This window comes from Ochlerotatus camptorhynchus, unplaced genomic scaffold (genome assembly GCF_037179485.1).
Source record: "Ochlerotatus camptorhynchus isolate MF236.1 unplaced genomic scaffold, CSIRO-AGI_Acam_v1.1 ptg000077l, whole genome shotgun sequence".
NCBI classification, from domain to species: domain Eukaryota; kingdom Metazoa; phylum Arthropoda; class Insecta; order Diptera; family Culicidae; genus Ochlerotatus; species Ochlerotatus camptorhynchus.
Window position 1 is genome coordinate 11059942 of NW_027040567.1, and position 25250 is coordinate 11085191.

General features: G+C 39.2%; 1 protein-coding gene across 1 annotated transcript in view; it reads right to left on the reverse strand.

The window, feature by feature from the left end:
• Positions 1 to 1189: 1189 nt before the first annotated feature.
• The window catches only part of LOC135697752 (hyaluronidase Tab y 2.0101-like), a 104488-nt gene continuing 80427 nt past the window's right edge, over positions 1190 to 25250 (reverse strand). The window contains exons 6-7 of the mRNA XM_065217556.1: positions 1525 to 1613; positions 1190 to 1461 (exon numbers count right to left, since the gene is read on the reverse strand). Coding sequence (XP_065073628.1) covers positions 1347 to 1461; positions 1525 to 1613 — 204 coding nt within the window. The 3' untranslated portion in view covers positions 1190 to 1346. The remainder of the gene's footprint in view (positions 1462 to 1524; positions 1614 to 25250) is intronic.

Consider the following 25250-nt stretch of genomic DNA (forward strand, 5'->3'; position numbering starts at 1 on the left):
CCATTACAGACGCCAACGAAATGACGTCATCGAGCTATCGATCAACTACCCTGGTTATCGCCTGGTACCTTATAGCACGATGCTAGGAGGCGAACCGGAAGAATCGATGAGCTACCTCCCCCCTAACAGTTCACCATATAACTTTGATTTGAAAAAGTATAACAACAAGCACGGATTTTTTCAGCTACAACTTTGTTGAACACCACTTTCGATAAAATGTAAAGAACAAGAGTTATGTATGATTCAAGTTGCTGATGTCTTATGATTATGAATCCTTTAAATTTGTCAAACCTCTTAACGGAATTCCTTTATGAAGAGATTTGAGTGTGTTGGATTATATGCTTTAAATTCCGTTATAATTGCTTATCTTTTGACAGATACGCGTATTTCCTATACTACTTGCAGACTTCATCAGTGCCAAGTATGATTATGCTCAATCAAATGCTCAGTAGGCAACATTGGTGTTTTTAGCGCGTAGAATAGTGTGTGCAGAATACAGTGTTGCCCACAAAACAGCTGCTTGATTATGCCATAAGATTATGAATTTCTTAAACAACTAATAACTATTTAATTTGACGTTTGGCTGAAAAACAGTTTTCCGCAAAATTGTAGCTGAGAAAATTTCCCATGAGAATAGATACAGCTCTTTTTATCGGTGCAGTGTTAAAAAGGCTAGAAGACAATGAAAATAAAATGATTTTCCCATAGGAATTCCCATATAAACTTCAAACGGTTTGTGCCAAGTCAGTTTGTTACCAAATGAGCTCAATTTTTAGGACCTTAGAACCATTTGTGCACCGTGTAGCGAAAATTTTAAATTCTGCATCAGTCTAGTGAGTATCATCCGTGACGAATGTTGACGGAGGGAGCCCTGGCTGAGACAAAAAGTGAAAAGCGCATCAATTTTCAACCATTTATGGGAAATGAACATATCCCATTCGTTTGGAAATAGCGACGATGGGTTTTGTTTTCGGTGTCTTGCTGTTGAGAAATTCGAGCATGAGTGTATACCATCTTCGCCAACATAAATCACCGGAGAAAATGGGGGTTTTTTTTACGTCGATAATAATTGGATCCACTTTTTACCAGGATCGAATGACGATTGCTAGGGATTTGAAGTGCAAATACTTCACTTGAACATTTTATTCCTAAAATATCTGCTGCTCATATAAAAAGAATTTAATACGTGGTCTTAGCTACTACAAGAAGTCTACACTCTAGAATGGTATGATTTGGATTTGTCGATCACATGGATGTTTTCATTTTTTTTTTATTTGGTGCAAGGTGCAATGAATACTGCCGTTGGTTTTCAGTTTGTAAAGTCGCTGACGGTTGTTCTTTGTTTACTACAATGGATCATCCCTCATTTTGAGACCTTCGACGAAGTATCGCTGCTGAAGGGATTGAAGGATGGGTCCAAGCGTTGTGTCCATGTAGGTTTTGAAGGATGTGCATTTTTGCCTGAAAAAAAAATTATAAGTTTATTGAAAATCTGGCAATCATCGGTTCGATCGGTATACATACTTGCTATTGAGATCATACGAGCTGCCCCAAAGAATGACTCCATCTGAGCCGAACTTTTTCATTGCGTTCAAGGCATTGATCCAGTCAGTCTGAAATAATGAAATCAAATTTTTAGCTGTTTGGAAGTGGAAGGTAGAAGTGAGTCTTGGTTGAATGGGGAAGCTGAGCTTTCTATGTACTTTATTTAGGAGATTTTTAGCCGTAGAAAGTCTTAAAAACAGGTTCCCCAGCAACATTGCTTGAATATCATGCTGCTTCAACATTTAATTATCTACTTAACCTAAAGTATAAACAGCTAGTATAACAACACAGTAAACATCATACGAAAAAGACAGACTAAAAAGGCAAGGGGGTAGCCAGGTTTTGAGCTAGGGAGGGGCAAAAAAAAATACTATGGAAAATTTGGCCGAATGCCAATTCACCGAACGCCATTTCACCGAAAGCCTTTAATCTAGTATTACATATTTTGAAAGGACACACCTAATCATATTCTATAGTGACAAATTGATTGCCAAATTAGAAAGTTCCAGCCAGTCAATGTGCTCTGAGGTCAAATTGAACCCAAGGTACAGTATGAGGATTAATCTAGAGTCTTTCAATGGTTTTGGAAGCATTTTCCGAAAAAAGGGGACCTCCGAGCAAATAAGTAAATCGTAGTGAGTATTTTTGTAATTATTGGATTCAAACGTCAATTTATAGCCACTAATTGCTCGTCCACGCAAACTACCACTGCCAACTGATAGGGAAAACCTTCACCTTCCTGATGGTGGTGCGTTAGTTTGCATGGTCGAGCTACCAATTTTAATAAATAAATCTAGATAACAATTACTTCTCTCGATGATTTTTAGAAAGTCAAGGTTCGTCCACGCAAATCAACATCACTATCGGATAGGAGAAGACTTCCCCTATCTGATGGTTATGTTGGTTTGCGTGGGCGTGACTTGAATTCCTAGAAATCGTCGAGAGAAGTCATTGTGTACAAAAGCTGTTACGCCTTAATTCCAGCTCTATCTAGCAATGATTGAGGCCATTGTTTATAAAAAGTATTTGCATCCGTCGATTTAACTATTTGCTTGAGAATTAACCTTTTTGCTTATGGTAAGTTGCACCCAGAACCACCCCATGTTTGAAGTGTGTACAAACGAAACAATTCTCTTGAAATGTGATCCAAGTTTTCTCACTTCCTTTTACTTTTACGGAATATACAAAATATTCACCATGATCCCAGTAGTTTTGCAGTCAAGTGAGAAAGATACCCTCTTTCAAAGTTTCACTCCCTTCTCGTTTGCCTGATAGAGTGCAGGGCTAGGAGGAGGGTAACTACAAAGCTGAAAGTCGAAAATAAACGATATCGGAAAGTTCTAGAGACGAGATGACTTTTACTAACTTTGCCAGGAAACTTTGGAATCGGGAAAGTCTGATACCTGATTCGAACTGGGCAAATGAAGTCAAGATGAAATGGTTCAATTAATTACGAGCAAAACGGAAGCAAATTGAACAGGGAGAACATCTCCATCGGACTAAATAATTGATTCCTGTTCGATTTACGATGGGCTCGTTGATTGGAAATTCTGCTGAAGAAGGCGCCAAGGCACAGTGGGACGAAGCCGGTTGTAGTTTTTCTTTTATAAATTAATATTTTTATATTTTGCCTAAAATGCATAATTTTGTGATAATCCGACAAGAATTAAATGTTGTGTAATGACATGTAAAGGTAAAGATGAAAATTCGTTGAAAAACAGTTAATTTCTTAGTAAGTCATGGGCAGTGCTGGGATTTTACATGGTCGTGGGAAGTAATTGACTACTTAACTAGCACGAAAATCAACATCAATATCTATTGCACTGATGCGTGGTATTTAATTCCTGGTTTACATCGGGATGTTTTACCGGACAATTAATATATACACTCCCGATCATAAGTTTGGGGTCCCAAAAAAAACATGCAAACACGTTTCTGTTATTTTACGTTACAATTGTGGCAAGCAACACGCACCCGAAGCATGCGAAAGAATGGAGGGAGCTGATTCACAATGCGTCAATTGTGGTGTAGCTCATCAGGTTACCAGAAAGTCTTGTCCAAAACGTGCGGAATTCATGGATATCCGCAAAAGGGCCTCCACGCTAGACCAGCTAAGTCGGAAGAAGGTTCCGGCACGCAATGAGCAGAATTTCCCCGCCATTACCCAACGGCGTCCGATTCCGGTTCATCTGCCGCTTCCACTCAACAACCGTTTGGCTGCTGCTGCTAATGCTGCTTCGGTCCCGCCAACAGCTGGGGTGTATAACACTCCAGTAAACTCAAGTCGTCGCTGCATCCCGAAGCACCTCTCCACTTCGGGGACTATCGTGGTGCTTCCCCTTCACCATAGATCGAGAATGCAGACAGTCTGCTCTCAACGGCGGAACTTGTTATGCTCGTGACAGAGGTAGGACCCGAACAGAACAGCTTTGTGCTGCCATCATTAAGTAAGGACCGTGACGCCATCAAAATGGCCAATTGGAACGCTTGCTCGCTCAGGAGCAAGAGCATCGAGTTTGTTGAATTCCTCAACGAGCGAAACATCGATATCGCCATCATCACCGAAACGCGCTGGTGACCTGCTCGCCAAACATCAAGTTTGGTGCTACCGTTGACGCAATCAAAACGGCACCATCCTGAACATCGACCTGCAAGAAGCGCAGTACAACATCTTGAGTCCGGACGGTTGAGTCGGTATGGTGTTCACGACACCATCGATATCTTCATCAGCAACATGGACACCAACATCGCTCAACCTATCACCTATCACCTACCAGGAACTCAGGTGGTGGCCGAAGTTGGTTCCTCGGTGAACCGATTCGAAGCTTCCCGGCGCAACTACCATCGTGTCAACTGGGATCAATATCAACACTGCGTCGACACAACCATCGACTACGATATCGAACCAGAGACGTCCGAAGACGATGACCGGTGTCTGAAAACTATCGAGGAGACAATATCCCGGGCCAGGGAACAACACGTGCCAGCATTCAGGCAACTGAGTAACACTCTGATCCTTGACAGCCCTATCAAAGATCTCATTAGGCTCCGTAGCACCATTCGTAGGCAATACCAGCGTTCTGGGCAAAGATCATCGATGGTGGATCTCATAAATAACGATTTTGCCAATAAGATCCGACCAAGGCCCATTCCACCTCTTGTACCGTTGAATCAACCCAATGATTCAGTCGCCCATAAGGAAACCTCTAAAGAGAAGGCTGATGATACACTTCGTCAGCTCTCATAATCTCGAACTGAACATGGCAAGCCCATACGACTGCGGTTGTTGAAAATGCAGTCAACTTCCATCAAATTCCCAAAAATATTCCTGTGGAATCCGAGGTTACGGCCGACGAGCTGTTGGCCTATATCAAATCATCTAAAAATATAAAGGCCCCAGGATTCGACTAAATTCTGAATCTAGAGCTCAAACACTTGAGTTTCAGATTATCCAACCAACTGGCACTGATTTTAAATCAGTGCCTCAGACTTGGCTACTTCCTCTTGTGCTGGAAGTCAGCTAAAGTCATCACCATCCGAAAGCCTGGGAAAGATCCGTCCTCACCTTCAAGCTACCGACCCATCAGCCTTTTCTCGGGGTTGTCTAACCTGTTCGAAAGGGCAGTCTACCACCGAAAGGGCAGTCTACAGTTTGGCTTCCGTAAAGGTCGCTCGACTGTTCACCAGTTGACTCGAGTGACAAACATTATCAGACGGAACAAGTCTGTATCCAAAACATCTGCCATGGCAGTGATGGACGTTGAAAAAGCGTTCGATAATGTCTGGCACGATGGTCTGGTCTACAAATTGCAGCTATACGGTCTTCCAATATTCCTTGTGAAGATCATAAAAAAACTATTTATCGGACAGGATATTTCGAGTCTCTCTGAATGGCATCACATCGGATGCCTTCAACATCGGTGCGGGCGTTCCACAAGGAAACATCCTTGGACCTATCCTTTTCAACTTGTTCACCTCCGACATTCCGGCTCTCCCTGATGGTGAACCGTTGTTCCTTTTCGCAGATGACACATCCATCGTCTATAAGGGTAAGGTCATCGGAGCTCTGACTGCGAAAGCTCAGAGAGGACTGGATGCCATGTCTGATTATTCAACAGCTGGAAGCACCGTATAAACGTGGTGAAGACCCAGGTCATCATATTTCCTTATTCCAAATCTCCCAGATTTATTCCGTTTGAGAATAAAAAGATCAACTAAAACGGCACAGTGGTGGAATGGTCCAACGAAACGGAAACAAAATGCAACATCCTGATGAGATTCCTGCATCCGCTCATCAACAGGAGATCCACTATGTTCCTGAAAGGCAAGCTTGCTGTCTACAAGCGAAACATCCTTCCCGTAATTGAGGTCCACCGCTTGACTGGTCTTCAGACTTTAGAAGAGTGAAGAACGGTCTTCTTAGAAAGGTTCAGAGACACCTGTTTGAGATCAGATCATCAGATCATAGTTGATCTAGCACGTTAGGTTATGTTATACTCGTAGGTAGGTTATTAAATTTTTAAATTCAAACAAACACCCCCAAAAGGGGTATTTTTGTAAACTAGTTGAAAACGCAAATATTAAATTAGAATAGGGTTTTTGATCTAATTTCCGTCCTACTAAGCACAACCTGTGCTTTACCTCTCTTTGCTGAACGAGTTTAAACAAAAAATATAATATTTCTGTCAAATATGACTTGCAAATTTATTCACCTTTCCATACACACCTTTCCATGGATTTGATAAAGAGTCACAAATTGATGACATATTGTCTAAAATCTAACACTGCTTCTTGATTCTAAATTCGTTCTACGAGTTTCAATTCCGTCCTAACGCATTGAAACGCCATTAGATTTTCTTCGTCCTACAGATAAACGTAGAAAAAGGGGATTCGCTAGGAGCGCTTCTTTTGTTCTGAGAACAATGAGCGTAAATATTCATACTATGCTCTCTAACAGGATTTATGTTGTAGCTAATGAGCTAGCGCATCGGAACAAACCTATTATTGATTTGTGTACGTTGAAATCATTGATATTATTGATCTTTTCTGATCGATAGAACGGAAATGAACGATTACGACGAAGTAGCGCTCTACCCTATCCAATTAACCAAAGATGAAGTGAAATGTTAAATGAAAGTACAATCATAATCAACATAAATAAACATAATTTTACTGTAACGCAGTAGTCAGTTGGACGGGTGAAAGAGACTGATTTTATTCAAAGAGCAAGGTAAATACATAGTGAATGTTGTTATGAATAATTTCATGAAAGCCAAGATGTATATAGGATGATAGGTGTAAGCATTTCCATAACATCTCCCTTTTCATCTTCTTTAAGAAAGATAGAACATCTCGAAATCTTCAAATCTCTTCGGAACCTGGATGACGCGCCGTGGCCGTGTGAACCTCTCAACGGTTAGTGGAGGTCTTGGTGATAACTGCTGGTTCAAAGATGATTCCTCCTTGATACGATGCGACGAACCTTCCATTTAATCAATGTATTTTCGCGGTGATACTCCCTGTCTCCAACAACAAATATTGATGAACGGTCGGTTACAGGTTCAATCACTGTTGCGTTTTTCCACTCCTTGTCATCTGGTATTAGCTTCACATATACTGGCTGTCCAATTTCGAGCGGTGGAAGTTTCCTTACTTTGCGATCGTAATACAGCTTTGCTTCCTGACGGTTTCTCTTTATCTTCTCCTCTACAGCTTCTTCGATACTCGGGAAATACTTCTTTTCTGCCATGGGTACACTAAATCGTATTCTTCTGTTCAGTAAGCGTTGGACAGGAGAGCTGTCACACTTGTTCGGAGTGTTCCGCCATTGTAGAAGCAGGTCCCAACAATCCTTCTTCGACTCGTGCGCTTTCTTGAGTAAACAGCTTTGCTGTTTTGACGGCGGACTCAACTTTGCCATTAGCTTGCTGGAGATACGGTGCTGAAACAGTTTGCTTGAATCCCCAGTCTACTGCAAACCACTGACATTCTTCGTTGATAAACTGCACTCCGTTATCCGTCGAAACAATCTGTGGTCTTCCAAATCTGGCAAAGTCAAAATAGTCGGAGTAATGGTCAACCATGATGAGATATACATATATCTTTCCTCCTAACGCAACTTCACAAATGTCCATACTCAACTTCTGGAACGGATAGCTTGGTATCTGATGGCTTTGCATTGGTTGTTGCTGTTGGCTATGCGAGAACTTGGTACAAATGTCACACTGTTGTACCTTTTGACGAATTTGGTCGTTGATTATAAGAGGAGCTTCAACTAATGGCTTCTGAAAAATTCTGATCAGTGGTCGATGATCAGTCTGAACGATCACTGGCTTCCCGATAATGTACATTTCAAATTTTCGACAAGCGAAGAGAATGGCCAGCGTCTCCTTCTCTATTTGTGCATACTTCCGCTCCGTTGCACTCAGAGTCTTGGAGGCATACACTAATGGATGTCCGACTTGCAGGAGTCCAGCGCCGAGTCCAACGCTAATGCTGTCGCATTGGATAACAACGTCTTACTGCGTATCAAAGTATCGTAGAATGGGCATGGACGTAACCATACGCTTCAGTTGTTGGTAGGATTCATCTTGTTCATGAGTCCAATCCCACGGTTCATCCTTGTTAGTTAGTTATACGACGTAGAGGTTCTGCAAAGGAAGCTTAACTGGGTAAATAGTTGGTCAAATATGTAATCATCCCAAGGAAACGAATAAGGGATGATACGTCTTTCGGAGGATCCATTTTCAAAATACTGGTAACTTTTTCTGGATCCGCTTTTACCTCTTCTGAGGTAAGAATGTGCCCAAAAAAATTTCACATGTTCTTGGCACAACTTAACTTTTTAACCATCCAATTTCACTCCTCGCTCGTGCATTCGCTGAAGGAAAGCTTTCAGGTTATAATTGTGATCACGCATTGCTTCTTGAACTGTTTCGCCGTAACCGTAGATTAGCACATCATCTGTAAGTGCTCGAACCTTGCGTAGACCGTGAATCGCTTCGTGAAGTTTCTGTTGGAATATTTCCGGCACTGGTGATATCCCGAAAGGCATACGCAACCATCTGTACCGTCCAAATGGCGTCCAAAAAGTGGTTAGTCTAGAGCTAGCATCATCCAAACTCACTCCACGGTTGTAACCACTTTGGCTTTCGACAGCTCGTCCATTGTTGGCATTTGATAATGGGTACGTTTCAATGCTATATTCAGGATGATTGGTCGATGCATACCCGAAGTTTATTGTTCCGCTTCACTAGGACTAGGTTGTTCACCCAGTCTGTGTTCCTTCTACTCTGCGATTATACCTTGCTGTTCCATCTGCTCCAAAGCCTGACTAAGTTCCTCACGAAGTGTTACCGCAATTCTTATCACCTGCTGAATCACTGGCTTGATGCTGGTGTCGATCTCCAGATGCACGTCTCCCTCCAATCTGCCGAGGCCTTCAAATACTGCCGGATATTCATTCAAAATCGCTGTAGAAAACTTGAATCAACTTAAGCTGCATACACGTGTTCTTGGACAGGAGTGGAGGTTGGTCGAAATCGATAACGTGGAATACTAGCTTGTATTGTCCACCGCCGTGCGTGCACGCGACTGCTGTTCGACCCAGCGACTTCAAGGAGCTGCCACCAAAGGCTTTAAGAAATGCTCGTTGATTGTCCAGTTGCAGTAGATTCGTTCCCAGAATTTTCATGGCGTTCTTCTTCCCGATAACGTTTCATGATGCATTGTAAATCGAAAAAAGTAATGCTTCTCTTCAACATTGGCTCTTCATTGTGCTTAAATGTGTACAGAAATTTGCACGGTGGTTACAGATTCGTTGTCGCTGTTGTCGTCGTTTACACTCTGCCTCTCGCTGACAGTATGTGTACCTGCTTTTCCCTCCGGCCCGACGACTTTGTGGTTGACCGCTGCTCGCTTTGATCCTCCTGCTTCTTCCGGCACACTACGGCTTAATGGTTTCCTTGCTTGCAGTAATTACAAACCACTCCACGGGCCGGACAGTCCGTCACAACATGAACATTTTTTGATTCGTTTCTTGATGTCACCCACCTTGTTTATGGATTGGATTGATGGGCCCGGTTGTTGGCGCTCCATCTCTGCTTTAGTTGCTTCCTCTGTTCGGCACTGGTTGATAACCACCGCTGACGTAAGGTTTTGCTCTCCAATGAATCACTTTTTCAAGTTCACGTCGAGGATTCCGGTGATAATTTTGTCTCGTTGCATTTCGTTCACCAATGCACCGAAATTTTAATCTTTGACGAGCTCGTCAAGATCCGGAATATCCGTAAAAGTGGCCAATTCATGAAACTGATCCTAGAGCTCTACGGATTTTTCAAAACCACTCATAAACGTCTTATCAGAATTATTCGGAGTTGTGTTCGGAAAATGGACTCTGGGGACCACGGAGTTGTTCACCAGAAGATCCGGAACATCCATAAATGTGGTCAATTCATGAAACTGATCCTAGAGCTCCGCGGTCTTATTGAAACCACTCATAAACGTCTTAAGGCCTGTACTCGAAAAAATGCACCAGACAAAAGTGTTCGCCAAAAATTTATTTTAAGTAGGATTTTCTTGAAACTTTCAGGAAATGAACATATATATTTGTTTTATGTTTCGGCATAATTACTTTATTCCATTTCCTTTCCATCGCTGAAAGCCCGCACCTTTCCCTTAAGACCCAAAATTACATGTTGTGTAATGGTGGAGCCGACCTTTTTGGTCACTTTCATCCATTCTTTCTTCAAATCCAGCTCGTTCTTAAACATCTTGGACGATTTTCGAACTTTGGCCTTCATTATGGCCCAAAATCTTTCCACCGGACGAATCTCTGGTGAATTTGGGGCGGTTGGCGGTTTTTGGTACAAAATCAACGTTATTGTCTCTGTACCAGTCCAACGTCGATCGCGCGTAATGGCATGATGCCAGGTCCGGCCAAAATAATGTCTCGCCACCGTGGGACCTCAGGAAGGGCAACAGACGCTTCTGGAGGCACTCGGTGTGGTAAATTTCGCTGTTGATGGTACTCATGCATCACGGTTTACTCAGTTTACCGCATTAGGATATGGCCTGCCAGAGCAAGTTTTTTTTGGCGAATTTGTCCACTTTCTTCTTCCTTATGTCTTCCGGAACATCAAACCATGATTTGGAAACGTAGAACTGCAGCCCCGGTATCTGCTTTGCGTCTGGCTTGATGTAGGTTTCGTCATCCATAACCACACACATCGGTTTCGTTAACCACTCTCGATACAGCTTCCTTGCGCGGGATTTGGCCGCCGTGTTTTGTTGATCACGCCGGTTCGGTGCCTTCCGGACCTTGAGTACACGAAGCCCAGCTCGTTTCATGGTTTGCTGGACGAACCAGGCGGAACACTTTGCCTTCAGCGCCGCGTCGCGAATCGAAAGGTTCGGATTACGCTTGAAATAATCCAACACCTTCCGGGCCTTCACAGGGTCAGCTGTCTTGGATTTTCTTCCACTTCCAGCCCGCCGCTCGGTCGTCTGGGACTCCTTAAATGATTACCACCCGAGACACAGTTGTATGGGTGATTCCCAGTTGTCCTCCGACCCATCTCATGGTCGCAGTCGGATTTTCCATGACGGCGCGCAAAATTCTCCGGCGATTTTATTCTTGTTTCGATGACATCTCAATAACCACTGAACCGATTGTTATGAAATTTTGCACATGTAAACAATTCACTCCAAACTAGTTATACCCAGATTTTCATCAATTTTTACCCACGGATAAAAAGTTACACACGGATAAAAATGGTGCATTTTTTTCGAGTACAAGCCTTAGCCGAATGAATTCAGAGTTGTGACTGGAATATGGGCCCTGGGGACCACGGGATGGTTCATCGGAAGATCCGGAACATCCGTAAAATTGGTCAATTTAATGAAACTGATCATAGAGCTCCGCGGATTTTTCGAAACCACTCATAAACGTCTTGTCAGAATGTATTCGGAGTTGTGACCCGAATAGGGACCCTAGAGACTACAGGATGGTCCATTAGAAGTTTCGGAACATCCGTAAAAGTGGTTTTTCATGATTTTTGCATTCTAAATATTTTCTCATTGTTAAATTGACTAAAATAAAGTTATATCAAAGGAAATATAAATTGGAAATCGAAGATTGTAAAAAACAAACAAATTATTGTATTATGGCGGAGCCATAAAAGTTGATTTTCATGGGCCATTTGTGAAAAAGTTATTTTGCTTTCAAGAAATCCCTAGTAAATTCATAAGGTTTTGAAATGGCTTTTATGAAAAAAAAACCCGAATTTATCCACCTATGGTGTGATCAGACCCTTCTTACTTATTCAAGTTTATTTATTTTATTGTCATTATCAGTGACCAAGCCCCCCACCCCCGTGTCATCCAGTGACGCTACGCCACTGCCTGGGGGTACCCGGAATATTCCGGGTGTAGTCTATTTGGTGAGGCTACCAATCACCTTATCATCGTATTTTAATGTGATTTAATGGGTTTTAATTCAATTCATATTCAAGCAACTTCCCCGGGGTACCCGGAACATGTCCAAGTGTGTCCAATGTGGTCTGGAACACTTAACACGACTTGCATTGATCTTATTTTTGAATTCTGTAGTAATTTGATGTGTCGCATGATGGTTTTGATACGTTTTCCGTTAAATCCAGCGTGCAGGCCCATATTCACCGGATAATATTCCGGCCATAACTCCGGAACCGGTTCATCGATTCCAAAACCGTTCAATATCGTTCAATGGGACCCCAAGACCTATCATTTGGCGCCGAGTTTATCCAAATCGGTTGAGCGGTTGCTGAGAAACGTGAGCGCATTCATTTCGTTACATACACACACACATACATGCATAAACAGTGTTTATTAAACACGTACACACACACACACACAGACATGTTCCTATCTCGTCGAGCTGAGTCGAATGGTATATGACACTCGGCCCTCCGGGCCTCGGATCGATAGTCGGTTTTTCAAGTGATATCTATACCCTTCTTTGTAAGAAGGGTAAAAACTTGTAGACTGAATTGTATTTATCTTAAGCCATTATACTTGATCCTAACCCGTTCAGATTTATGGCAGCATTTATGGCGGCAATGTTGCCTACAAAATGTTGAACGTCAAAGTTTGTTTATCTTTCGATAGTTGCGCTGTGCGATCCAGCGTTCTTCCAGACGACTCTCTCCCGATGATGGCTTGGAAGCAGTTACTCAGAAAGTGTGCGATACTGTTTTACAACATTTCGAATTTCGCACAGCTGCAACCTCAATCATTCCCGAAAAAGATCCCCTTCTTCCGGATGGTTCTGGAAGTGTCTTCTCCACCAGATGCTTAGTCGTTGATGGTACCCGTTCAGCCGGACGTGCTGGTTCTTCTAAAGAACTAAATTGTACTGAAATCAACTTCCCGTCGTTAGCATCGCTTGAATTTTTCATCCTACTTCGTTTATCCTTCGAGATATCCTTGTCTTAAATTTGGCTTTTATTCACTATGAGGATCCATCTCTAAAGTTCAATTTGTAAACAGAGAAGATTTTATGATACACTTTAAAAAGCCTAAAAGGCAAAAATATATGCTTTTGCTCTCATTTAAAACTTATGGTTTTATGGTTAATTACATAATGATAGAACACGTTTATAGAGTATTTTACCAAGACATTAATAAAAAATCGCTAATGAAGTTTATGATTAATTTATAGAACAGTTTTATGGTGGGATTGAGAGCTACTTTAAATTTAATTTTAAAACAAGACAGTTTTTGACTTCTTGCCAGACTGTAAAAGGTTTTTTAAAACAGCAAAAAGGTGAACTACAAAGCAGGAACGTTTTACACTGTGAAATGATGTATTAAAACTAAATGGATTGTTCATTGCCATTATAAAACCATCAGAGTAAATTCCAAATGATTGCAGAATTGTTACTTGGGTTGTTTCCAGATTTTCACGATACATATTTGCAATTAAAATCCAAAATCAATATTTTAGAAGCAGCCTAGAATATTTAATTTTTAATTCCTTATTTTGAACGCAAAATGTGGATTCCGAAGCATCACATAACTTAAAAAGTATGATGCTAACGATTTAAAAAAAAAATCCTTACGACCGATCACAGTATGGAGTCGCCCCACTGTGCAAAGGAGTCATCAATTTCCAACGGGGCAATTGTATTTGAAACGCGGAACATGAACTTGAAAGTAAAATTGAATCCCGAAACGCAAACTAACTTCGATAACGGATAATTTCTACGCAGTTACGCCCCAATGGCTCAGATTGAAGTCCATCATTAACGATCCGGAGAGGGTCGAAGTAATTACCCTTTCGGTTCAATTTCCCCAACTTTGGCCGACGACGACGACGTAAACTTGAGAGCTTTGCTAAGCTTCTTTCATCGTCGCGCGAGGAGGCAAACTCTTTAATTATTTTGTCGTCGCGTCCATTTTCTCATCCTACCCACCGAACGTCGTAACCGAAGAGCATTGCTTGATGAGAAAAAGGGAAACTTTCCTTTTCGTCCCTCTCGAAAACGTTTCAATGTCTGTTTTTCCAGCCGCGTGAACCCGTCATTTTGAAAATTACGCAGCCGGGGGCCTCCGATAGTCTAATCTATTGAGGCACGGTTTTACCAATCCGGAGGCGGTGGGTTCGATTACGGCGGGTTTGGAAATTTTCCACAGTTCATGCATTAGAAAGCAACTGTGGAAGTGCTTTAAAGAACACTAAGTTGAGAGCAGCTGAAAGCTCATGTAAGAGCGTCAGACAGGAAGAAGAAGACGCAGCATTCTGCGGGTGAATCAGAATCTGAAACCGGCAGCTGGACGAGTGACACATAATTGACTTTTAAGAAAAAGTTCTGTCATTGACATCCTTGAGTAGAGTGTAGTATTTCCTTGCACAGCATCTGTTTGCGAGGACTTTTTTTTCGCTAGAAACTAAACTGACAGGTTTTAGGAAACCATTAACCTTTCTCCCGATGCCCCGGAACAAACGGACACCAAACACCGTGTCGGCAAGCAGCACGTGCTCCTAAAGGATTGGAAGCTCAAGTAGACAAAAAAAAGAAAGGAAGTTGTAGTCAAACTCGCCCAACCGGCCATCCTTTCATCTTCGTCATCGGTCGTGGTCGGTTTGAAAGGTCACCGTCGGACATTAGCCATTTTTGTTGTTGTTGTTGTTGTTGTTGTGGGCGAGCGAAAACGTTAATTATGGTAACTTTTAATTAAACGGCTTTTTGGTTACTTCTCTTTGGTTTCCAGTGCCGGTTGAATGATCGTCGGTTGGAGTGTTTGGGAGGAAGTCAGAAAAAAAGTAACAACGCTGTTTGTTCCGGTTGGCAGGGAGATACCAGAGATGTTTTCTTCCTTTGAACAGCAATTTTGGAGGATGATGGTTGAAATTAAAAGCATGCTTTGCTGGATCTTACAATTAGACTCTGAGAGGATTCAGACTCACCACCACACGTTTCTAGAAAAGAGGCATGGGACACAATCTTGGAGGCATTGGAATTTTGTTTTTGTTTTGAACGCTCAAGCTCTTCGTTATAGAGGGATCATTCCGGCGATAACGCAAACTGCTTCCGACGAGATGGTGCTGTATGCGCATTCATAACTCGGATGACCATGAGCCTGGACGTTTGCTCAGCTTACCAGAAGTCGTTTTCATCGCATGATGTTTATGTTTCATCGTATACAGTCTGAAATCCTCTATTGCCGGGTAAACGGGGACGTGAATAGGGAATCGCAAACGAGGATACCCACACCTTATGGGATTTTCACTAATATGGGCTGTGGTGGATTATCTCATTTCCGGAGTAATTTGAGATTTGGGCGTAATTACATTTGTAAACAAACACGTCAATCGCCGATTTCTCGCGAATAAAACCGCAATATCGAAATTTAATAACACTATCAGGTAGTGAATTGATTACTCTGTCATTTGGTATAGTATGTTTACGAGATTGAGCTTTTATTCGTGAGAAATCGGTGATTGACGCGTTTGTTTACAAAAGCAATTACGCCCAAATCTAAAATCACTCCGGATTTGTTTCAATAAATAAAACTAAACTGTCTTCGACAAAGCTGTTGTACTGGATTTGACCAACAAGCCTGTACGGAACACCATTTGACCGAATGCCGTTTAGCCGAATGGGTCGTTTTGCCGAATATCGTTTGGCCGAATGCTTGAAAAGAGATTTACAATTTTGAACATTACTAGATTCCGAAATGGCTGTGGACTTTTTTTACTTTCCACAATTCTGGTTTCTTGGCATGATAAATATGGAATTTTTTGTTTAACAGAACACAGAACACTGAAATTTTATATTGCCGATGGATTCATTATTCTTTTAAAGACAAGCTTTTAGTTATGTAATTGCTGGGCTGGTAGCGAACGCTGCTGTCAGAAATAGTGATTTTAGCGACGATGTTGAATAAATAAGTGTCCAAATAGTGACTTATAGTTGTACAAATAGTGACTAGAAAGTGACCTAAGAGAAGGCGCATCAAATAAATGTTTGATGTTTTAGACTGATTCAATTATTATCTCACAAACAATTATGTGCGATATGATGCTTTAAAGCGAAAGATTCAATAGAAAGATTAAACCAAAACCCACGGTGTTAGTCACGGTGTCTACTAACTTAAAAAAAAAATCTGGAAAACCGGGAATCCTCAGGAAATTTTCGGGTTTCTTGAAATACCTCAAAGAATTAAAAAAAATCTTACTTAGGATATTTTAAAGAAAATAGTGATTTTTAAAATACAACCTTTTAGTTTTTCTCGTTATTTTCATTCTCACTCTGAACTTCATAGATTCACAGTGGATTAATCTTCAGCTACGAATATATTTAATTTTTTTTGTTCAAGCATATTTCCTAAGAAAAACTACAAGGGACAGCCCTATGGGGTTGTACGCAATGGTGACGTAAGACTACGTGGTCTTATATATAAATCTTATTTGTTAACTGCAGCAGGAGCTTGTGTTTTGTGTAGGAATAGGAATTTGCGCGTGGCTCTCTCTGCTTAGTTTAGTATGACGTGCTTGACATAGATGTACCACAGCGACTCACGAAGAGCTACTGATTCCGATCAGTAGCGGTGCAGCTTCTTTCTCCTTCTAAGGATGCTCATGTGGGTTGCAGCTTGCTGCTTGCAGACAGCCTTTCGTTGTGTTCTGGAGAACAATGTTCAACACCACGTGCCGAAAGCACTGCTGCTGCTGATGATGGTGATGCTGACGACCAGACACCACCACACACGGTGATTGGAACTGAAACCGAGTAGCGGTTGAGGCCAGCCTTGATAGCTATCTGCTTGCGGGGTGCCTTTCGTTGTGTACTGGAGAACAACACCACTCACCACGCGGTGATTGAATAAACACCATTTCAAGACCAACAATTGAAATGGCATTAACTCCATTTTGTAAACAAGCCAATTTCTCGCGAACCGAAACCTTCATTCGCAAACCTAAACCACAATCGGGTAGAGGAGAATTTCCCCTACCTGTTCATTATGTTGGTTTGCCTTTGTGGACTTCGGTTCGCGAGAGAATGACCTTACAAGGTTTGTTTACAAAATGAAGTTAAGGTCATTTCAATTGTTGGTCTTGATTTGGTAAGACCGGATGGAATTCAATTTTGAAATCTGTGTTAGGGAAATCGCTTTTCGCAGGCAATTGGTGATAATTTTAAGTATCATAGCAACAGTTGCACATTCGTCCAATTTTCAATAGTGACATTTTGAAAAATGATAAAGCCTTCATTTTAACAGATGCGCAAAAATATTTCTGATCGATTGGTGATAAAATTATTGAAATTGGTCCAGGGGCTGCTGAGTTATTAACGTTTCAAATCTTTCGTAATTTTGTTACATGTTACATTTTCGGTTTTCACAAAGTGAATCCCCATATAGAAATCACAGACGTAGTCCTACGTCAAAATTAATTTGAACTAGTTCTGGGCTTAAAAGCTACACTACTTCAAAAAAAAATTCAAGAATCTTGAGTCAAATTCCATACACAGTTTTAAAGACTCGAGGAATTTTATTATTATTTCTAAGAACCTCATTCCAAGGGAGGTCTGGGAAAAAAATCATTCAGAAAAACATCAAATGCAATCTGCTTTCGTGGTAGTTCTGAGTAATTTTCTTATTTCATGTAAAGCCATAGTTTTAAGTAGAATTACAAGAAATCCTGAATTGAGTTAAAAGTAAATTTTAATGAAAAATCTTAGGAACTTCTGAGGAGCACAACCCTTGTGAACATCACTGAAAAATTCCAAGGGAATTTTGAGGAAAATGTCATAAAGTTCGTGGGAAAAAATGAATCCGGAGTACAAGTCCTTGGACATTGCAATTAAATATGAGAATAACTCCAGAACATCTTCAAAGGAATTTGGAAAATAAATTCAAGAGGGTTTGCCAAACAAATTAAGACAAGAAATCCAAAGAACTTCTGAGGAGAAATGTCAATGGAAGGAGTGAGATTGAAAAGGAAATCTGAAATGAATTGTGGAGAATTGCAAGGTTTTTCCAAGGAATACTAAATGAAAATTTAATTCTGACGATAGCTTCATCGAGATTTTGAGGAAATCTCCGTTGAATATGGGATGGACTATTTTGAGGTCATTAGAGCCACTTGAAAGTTCTCAAATTTTTCCTGAAATTAAAAAACTGCCGTGAAGTTCTTTTGTATTTTGATAAACTAGCCTGATGCTCACAATACTTCTTCTCAAATCCGGAACATTATAGGACTTCCTAATGTTTCCTCAATTTTTCTAACGATCATGGATCTTAAACCTTTAAACAATTCACTGAAGTTCTCTAAACTTCTTTAAAATTTATGTGACTATTCTAATGTTGACGGAACTGCTCTGAGGTTCTCTGTTCTTTTCTGAAATTTTCAAAACTTCTCTAAAGTTTTTTCAGTGTTCATGAAGCTTGATGTACTGCGCTGCATTTAATTAAATTGTCCTAAAAACGTTAAGCTTCAGTGAACATTTGAATTTATGCGAAGGCCCCAAATAACATTTTAACGTCTTTGAAGTTATCTGAAAATCTAGGAACTGCTTTAAATTCCCCACTAATTTTATGAAACTAATTTTCGGAGCTTACTATACTTCTTTCAAATGCTCCCACATTTTGCTAATGTTCATAAAAATTCCTGAAGTTCGCGGATCTCATAGATTTCTATGAAGCAATGTTTCTGAAGACCACTGTCAGTCTGTGAAGTTTCCGAAGTTTTTCTAAATTTCTGGAACTTTTGTGCTCCCGCAATTTTCGTGGAATTAGAACGAAATAATTAATATAGTTCTAAGATTTTTCTCAAGTTCATAAAAATTCCCTTAGATTATCGACACTAATTTCACACTTCTTCAATAATCTAGACTTTCCTGGTGCCTAATCGATTACTAAATTTCTTTAAAGGTCTCTAGACTGCCCTGCATTTATTAGTATTTTTTAAGAACCTGCAACTTTACTGAAATTAATTAATTTGCCTTTAAGTTTTGAAAATGTCCCTTAAGCATTTTAACCATTATTAACACTCTCTAATTTTCCGTGAATTTCTCTAAATTTGTTTAATAATCCAGTAAATTTTCTGATGTAGGGTAAATGGTACTAATGTGTGCCTTGGGATCTAAGATTGGGCCCATCGCTTAAAATATGCTATTTATCAATTTTATCTAGATGAACGCGTAATTTGGACGGTACTAATGGATATTTTTGGTCGCTATTGAAAAATTAGTCGATTGCTGAATGTATGTATGGGCCCAAATTAGGGGCATTTAGGCTGACATTACATCCATTTCCCCTATATCCATAATTTCCAGAGGCTTCTGACGTTTTAGGATCAATCATAGAGTTCTTGGAATACCATATAATTCCACAGAACTCCTTGTTAGTCGCTGCAAATTTGCTTAAGTTAATTGGGTTATTCTAAAGCTATCTTATCGTCCTCGAAGTACTCAGAACTTCGCTGAATATCATTAAACTATCTATAAATGAAGTAATGAAATTGGGTTGTTAGCGGAATGCTAAATAAAACAGCAAAAAAGGTTATCTTCCATTTAATTCCACTTAATTAATTTTGGTATCCATGACAGATACGTATTTCGACTACAATGTGCAGTCTTCATCAGTGTCATTCCCACTAAAGAACTTATCAAAATCTAACCCCCTTGAGTACTCATCCCCTGCACATTGTAGTCGAAATACGTATCTGTCATGGATACCAAAATTAAGTGGAATTAAATGGAAGATAACCTTTTTTGCTGTTTTATCTTTAAATTTCTAAATTTAGTGCTCTGGAATTTCTTGAATATATCGCTGCTTGCTAAAAGTTCTCGCTTTTTTTTTGTAATGGAATTTCATTGACGTTCTCTAATGAACTTAGCTAAATTTTCGCATTTTTTTAAGTTCTTGAAATCTCTATGATATAACACTAGAGTGATGCAAAATTTGAAATTTTCGCTCCACAGTACTCAAACTTTTCCAAATCGGATCCTGAATAACCTCTCAAAATTAATAACTAATTAATAACTTTTTCCTGTCTCGTTTTACATAGAAACAATTTTGAGCAAAGTTGTAGTTGAGAAAATTTTCTATAAAAATGGCTATCGAACTGTTCCGCAGCTCAATATGGAAAAAGACTAGAAGGCAATGAACAAAAAGTTGAGATTTCCCATAGTAATTTACATGTAAACTTAAAATGGCTTGTGCGAAGTCTGTTTCTAACCAAATGAGTTGTAACTTTGAGAGGCTAATCAGGACCCGATTTGAAACCATTTAAGCACTGTGGAGCGAAAAAGTCAAATTTTGCATCAGTCTAATACAACACCCTTAAAATACTCTCGTTTTTCCCGGTTGTTCATAAAATTTCCAGGAATTCTCTCGGAGCTTTGCTGAAGTTTTCGGATATTCACTGAGTTTCTCGAAACTTCTTTAACGTTTCTAATATATCCTTGAAATTATTTAAACTGCTCTTTGATTCTCTGACCTGTCTTGATGTTTTCGAAGCTTTCATAAAGCTCTTAGTTCGATGGAAGATCTCGGTTCTGCTCGGAAATAAATAGAATTCCCGTAAACACCTTTGAATTTCCCTGAAATTCTCTGGACTTCTGTGAAGTTTCTGAAATATTTCTGAAGTTTTCATAAATTCTCTGAAGGTCTCTGTACTTCCTTTAAATTCACGGAACATCTTAAGGGTTCTCGATTTGTTTTTCAGCACATCATGAAACTATCTTGAATTTATGTAAATTTACGATTGTAGATTTTAAAATGCTCCAAAAATCTGGATTATAGTTACGGGAACTGCTCTTAAGATCTGAAATTCCCCAAAGATCTCTAAGTCTAGCTTTTCTGAGGTGCTTAGAACTTCTTAAAAATTTGCACAATATCCCTCAAGTTTTTCAAATTTCTTTCGCTTGACTTCTGTAAAGTTCTTTGAAATTCTAGGAACTTCAGAATAGTTCCTGAAAAGTCTCGGATGCTAAAAAAACCACTTTGAACCATATTTTCAGCATTTTAACTTCCCTTATGTTACTGCAGTTTGTTTATAGAGCTTCATTGAAATTCTTAGCATTTCCTTTCTTTCCTTAGAACTTCTCCAAAGTTCCTACAATTGTTGTAAAGTTAATGGGACTGCATTGAAGATATCTTATCTTTCATAAAGTTAATTCCGGCACTTTGAATATTTTCAATATCTTGAACTTGTACATGGAATACGAAACTTCAAGATATTGAATATTTTTAGATCTTGGACTTACTTACTTGGAAAACTCCGAGGGGGGCGACACATCTAAATCTCAATTCTAGATGCTCAAAAAATCTCACACTAGCGAATAAATCTTCGAAAAATCTTCTTTCATTTCTCACATCTACTTGCATCGCGCATCATCTTTTTGCAGGAAATCTTCAAAATCGTGATAAATCTTCTTTCTAACTACTCAGCGTACGCGCAGTTGGCCACAACCAAACACAATATTTCCTGCATCGTAGATAGAGTCGTCCCCCTCGGAAAACTCAGGTAATTTTATCCAGAAAAATGAGTAGACATCCTATATATATGAGAAAGACGATTAAACCAACAATCAATAAGAAACTAACGATTTTAAATTGGCTCACTACTTGACTAGCCTATTGGTCCCAAGCAAACGATTAACGTACCCTATTCTAGTTGAAATTCTACTACTACACAGTGTTTGATTTGATTCGCTACACGGTAAGAAAAAAGTACCCAAAATTGAGTTCCTTTCACTCATCACGTGGCTTCCGTGGGGCTAGGTAAAATTAAGTTAAAGAAGAAAACTCAATTTTGAGTAATCCTGGCGTTGACCAAGTTGACAAAAAAATAATAAAACGGAGCAGACTGGAACCGAACCATGGACGTTGAGATTACGGGGCCCGTATGTTGACCACTCGTCTATCAACGCTTGTGAAAATGAAATGGTTAAAGGCGCATAAAAGCAACCTCAATGAAAATAAACTTATATTTGAGTTCATTTATTATTACTCAATAGTTGAGTAAATTTTAACCAACGCCGCTTTTCTGATTCACTCAACGGCGGACCTCAAATGATAGAACCCAACGTTGAGTTTTTTTTAACTTAATTTTGAGTATTTTTTCTTACCGTGTATGAAAGTTTGACAGATAAAATGAGGGGTTAGTGGATTTTCCTATGTTTCGAGGGGTGAATCGATTAGCTTGGGACCGAAGAGAGTACCAGAGCTGAGCCAGAAACTTGTTGAAAGATATGACCGTAGGACCTCTACAATTAATTGCAGTTAGGTTTTTGAAAACACGACTTACTGGTAAAGCCAGATTATGCCTACCAGACGGGTTAGCAACAATTGACGAAATTATACAGAATGTCAAAACAAGGTGTGCAGCAACAACCACACCTGAAAACATCATGGCTAAATTGAAAGCAATTAAGCAAAAAGAGACTGTAGATAAATTTTGTGACGAGGTAGAAAACCTCACAAATAAACTGAAAGCAGTTTATCTAAACAATGGAATACCAGAACCAGTGTCAAAAACAATGGCAACAAAAGCCGGAGTAGACACATTAATAAGCGGCATCCACTGTGCCGAGACAAAGATAATTTTAAAAGCAGGTACATTTAATGATATAAGGGAAGCTACACAAAAGGTGCAAGAAAATGCTTCTAATGTACCCCCGCAAAATGCGCAAATATTGGCATTTAAAGGAAAGAAGCCAAATAAACAATACCAACAAAACCACTTCAGTCGTAACAATGACAACCGTACTGACCGATTCCAAAATAATGGTAGGAATAATCTCCAAAGAAATCCAAACCATCATACACAACATGGAAACTTTTCTCAGCAGCGAAATAATTTTTCCCATAATAGGAATAATTATTACCAAAATAGAGATGTGCAAGTACAGAATGTACCTCCACAAATGCATACATCAGAGTATGTACCTGTACAACTAAATCCATTCCACCAGCAAGCACAGCAACAATTTGTACAAAATAATAATAATAATAACAATAATACTAGCAATTTTTTAGATCAAGCAATGGTGCCACCAAATCAGCACCATCAACATTAATTTACTTAACAAATATAAACGCTGTAAATTTTATTACCATAGATGTACATATGACTAATTCTAAGTGTACATTAATAATAGACAGCGGAGCTGATATTTCACTGTTTAAATGTGGAAAAATATCGTATTATCAACCTGTAAACATGAATAAAAGATATAGAATTTCAAGAATAACTCATGGTCTTACTGAAACTATTGCAGAGACTACCACTGATTTAAGATTTAACGACTGCGTAAATGTCAGTCATGCGTTTTAAATTGTTAATGATGATTTTCCAATACCAACAGATGGTATATTGGGACGTGATTTTTTTACTAAATATAAGTGCAATATTAATTACGAATATTGGTTACTAAACTTCAACTTTCAAACCCATACAATTACAATACCTATTGAAGAGAGTCTTCAAAATAAAATAATTCTCCCACCACGATGTGAAGTAGTTAGAAGAGTACCAAATTTTAATATAACTAAAGACTCTATCGTGCTCTCGCAAGAGATTCAACCTGGAATATTTTGTGGAAATACGATAGTATCTCCATCAAACACCTTTGTTAAATTCATAAACATTGTCAGGTTTTATTACAAAATTTCAAACCTACTACGGAAGAACTAGAAAATTACCAGCAAATCCCATTAAATAATGATAATTCTAACGGAAGTTGTAAACGTAAACAAGAATTATTATCTCAAATCGATTTTTCTAGCATGGCTTCATATGTACAAAAACCATTACAAAAATTGATTGAACAAAATGCAGATATTTTCTGTATGCCAGATGAAAAGTTAACCACTAACAATTTTTAGAGTCAAAATATTCAATTAAATGACCAAATTCCAGTTTATATCCCAAACTATAAAAATATTCACTCACAAAACAATGAAATTCAAAATCAAGTAAAAAAGATGTTGGATGATGATATAATAGAACCATCAATATCTTCATACAACAGCCCAATTTTGTTGGTGCCGAAAAAATCTAACGACGGAAGTAAAAAATGGAGACTGGTAGTTGACTTTCGCCAGTTAAATAAAAAGATCTTGGCAGATAGATTTCCTTTGCCAAGAATAGATACAATTCTGGATCAGTTAGGAAGAGCAAAGTATTTTTCAACTTTGGACCTGATGGCTGGATTTCACCAGATTCCATTAGATCCAGAAGCAAGAAAATATACAGCTTTTTCTACATCACTTGGACATTTCCACTTCAAACGATTACCATTTGGCTTAAATATAAGTCCGAATAGTTTCCAGCGTATGATGAACATCGCTATGGCAGGATTAAATCCTGAATGTGCTTTTATATATATTGACGACATCATCATTATTGGATGTTCCGTCAATCACCATTTAAAGAATTTACAAAAAGTGTTGGAGCGCTTAAGATACTATAATCTCAAGCTCAACCCTGCTAAATGCAAATTTTTCCGTACAGAAGTAGTTTACCTAGGGCATCGAATTACAGACAAAGGAATTTTACCTGATAGTAATAAATTCCAAGTAATTAAGGACTTCCCTGTACCCACAAATGCAGATGAGGTACGACGTTTCGTAGCCTTCTGTAATTATTATAGGAAATTTGTTCCAAACTTTGCACATATCGCAAAGCCTCTGAACGAATTACTGAGAAAAAATGTGAAATTTATTTGGACCGATATACATCAAACCGCTTTTAACAAATTGAAACAAATACTGATATCTCCAACTATTTTACAATATCCCGACTTCACACAAGAATTTATCGTTACTACAGATGCTTCTGACGTAGCATCCGGAGCAATCTTATCACAACGATATGGAAATGATGATTTACCTGTCGCCTACGCTAGCAAAAGTTTCACGAAAGGTGAACGTAATAAACCAACCATTGAAAAAGAATTGACAGCCATACATTGGGCTATCAATCATTTTAAAAGTTATCTATATGGAAAAAGATTCACAGTTCGTACGGATCATAAACCATTAGTCCACCTATTTAGCATGAAAAATCCCACAAGTAAATTAACTCGAATGCGTCTTGATCTAGAGGAATTCGATTTTAATTTTGAATTCTTACCTGGAAAAAGTAATGTAGGAGCAGATGCGCTACCACGCATTCCAACAAAATCAGAAGAATTAAGAAGTTTATCAATATT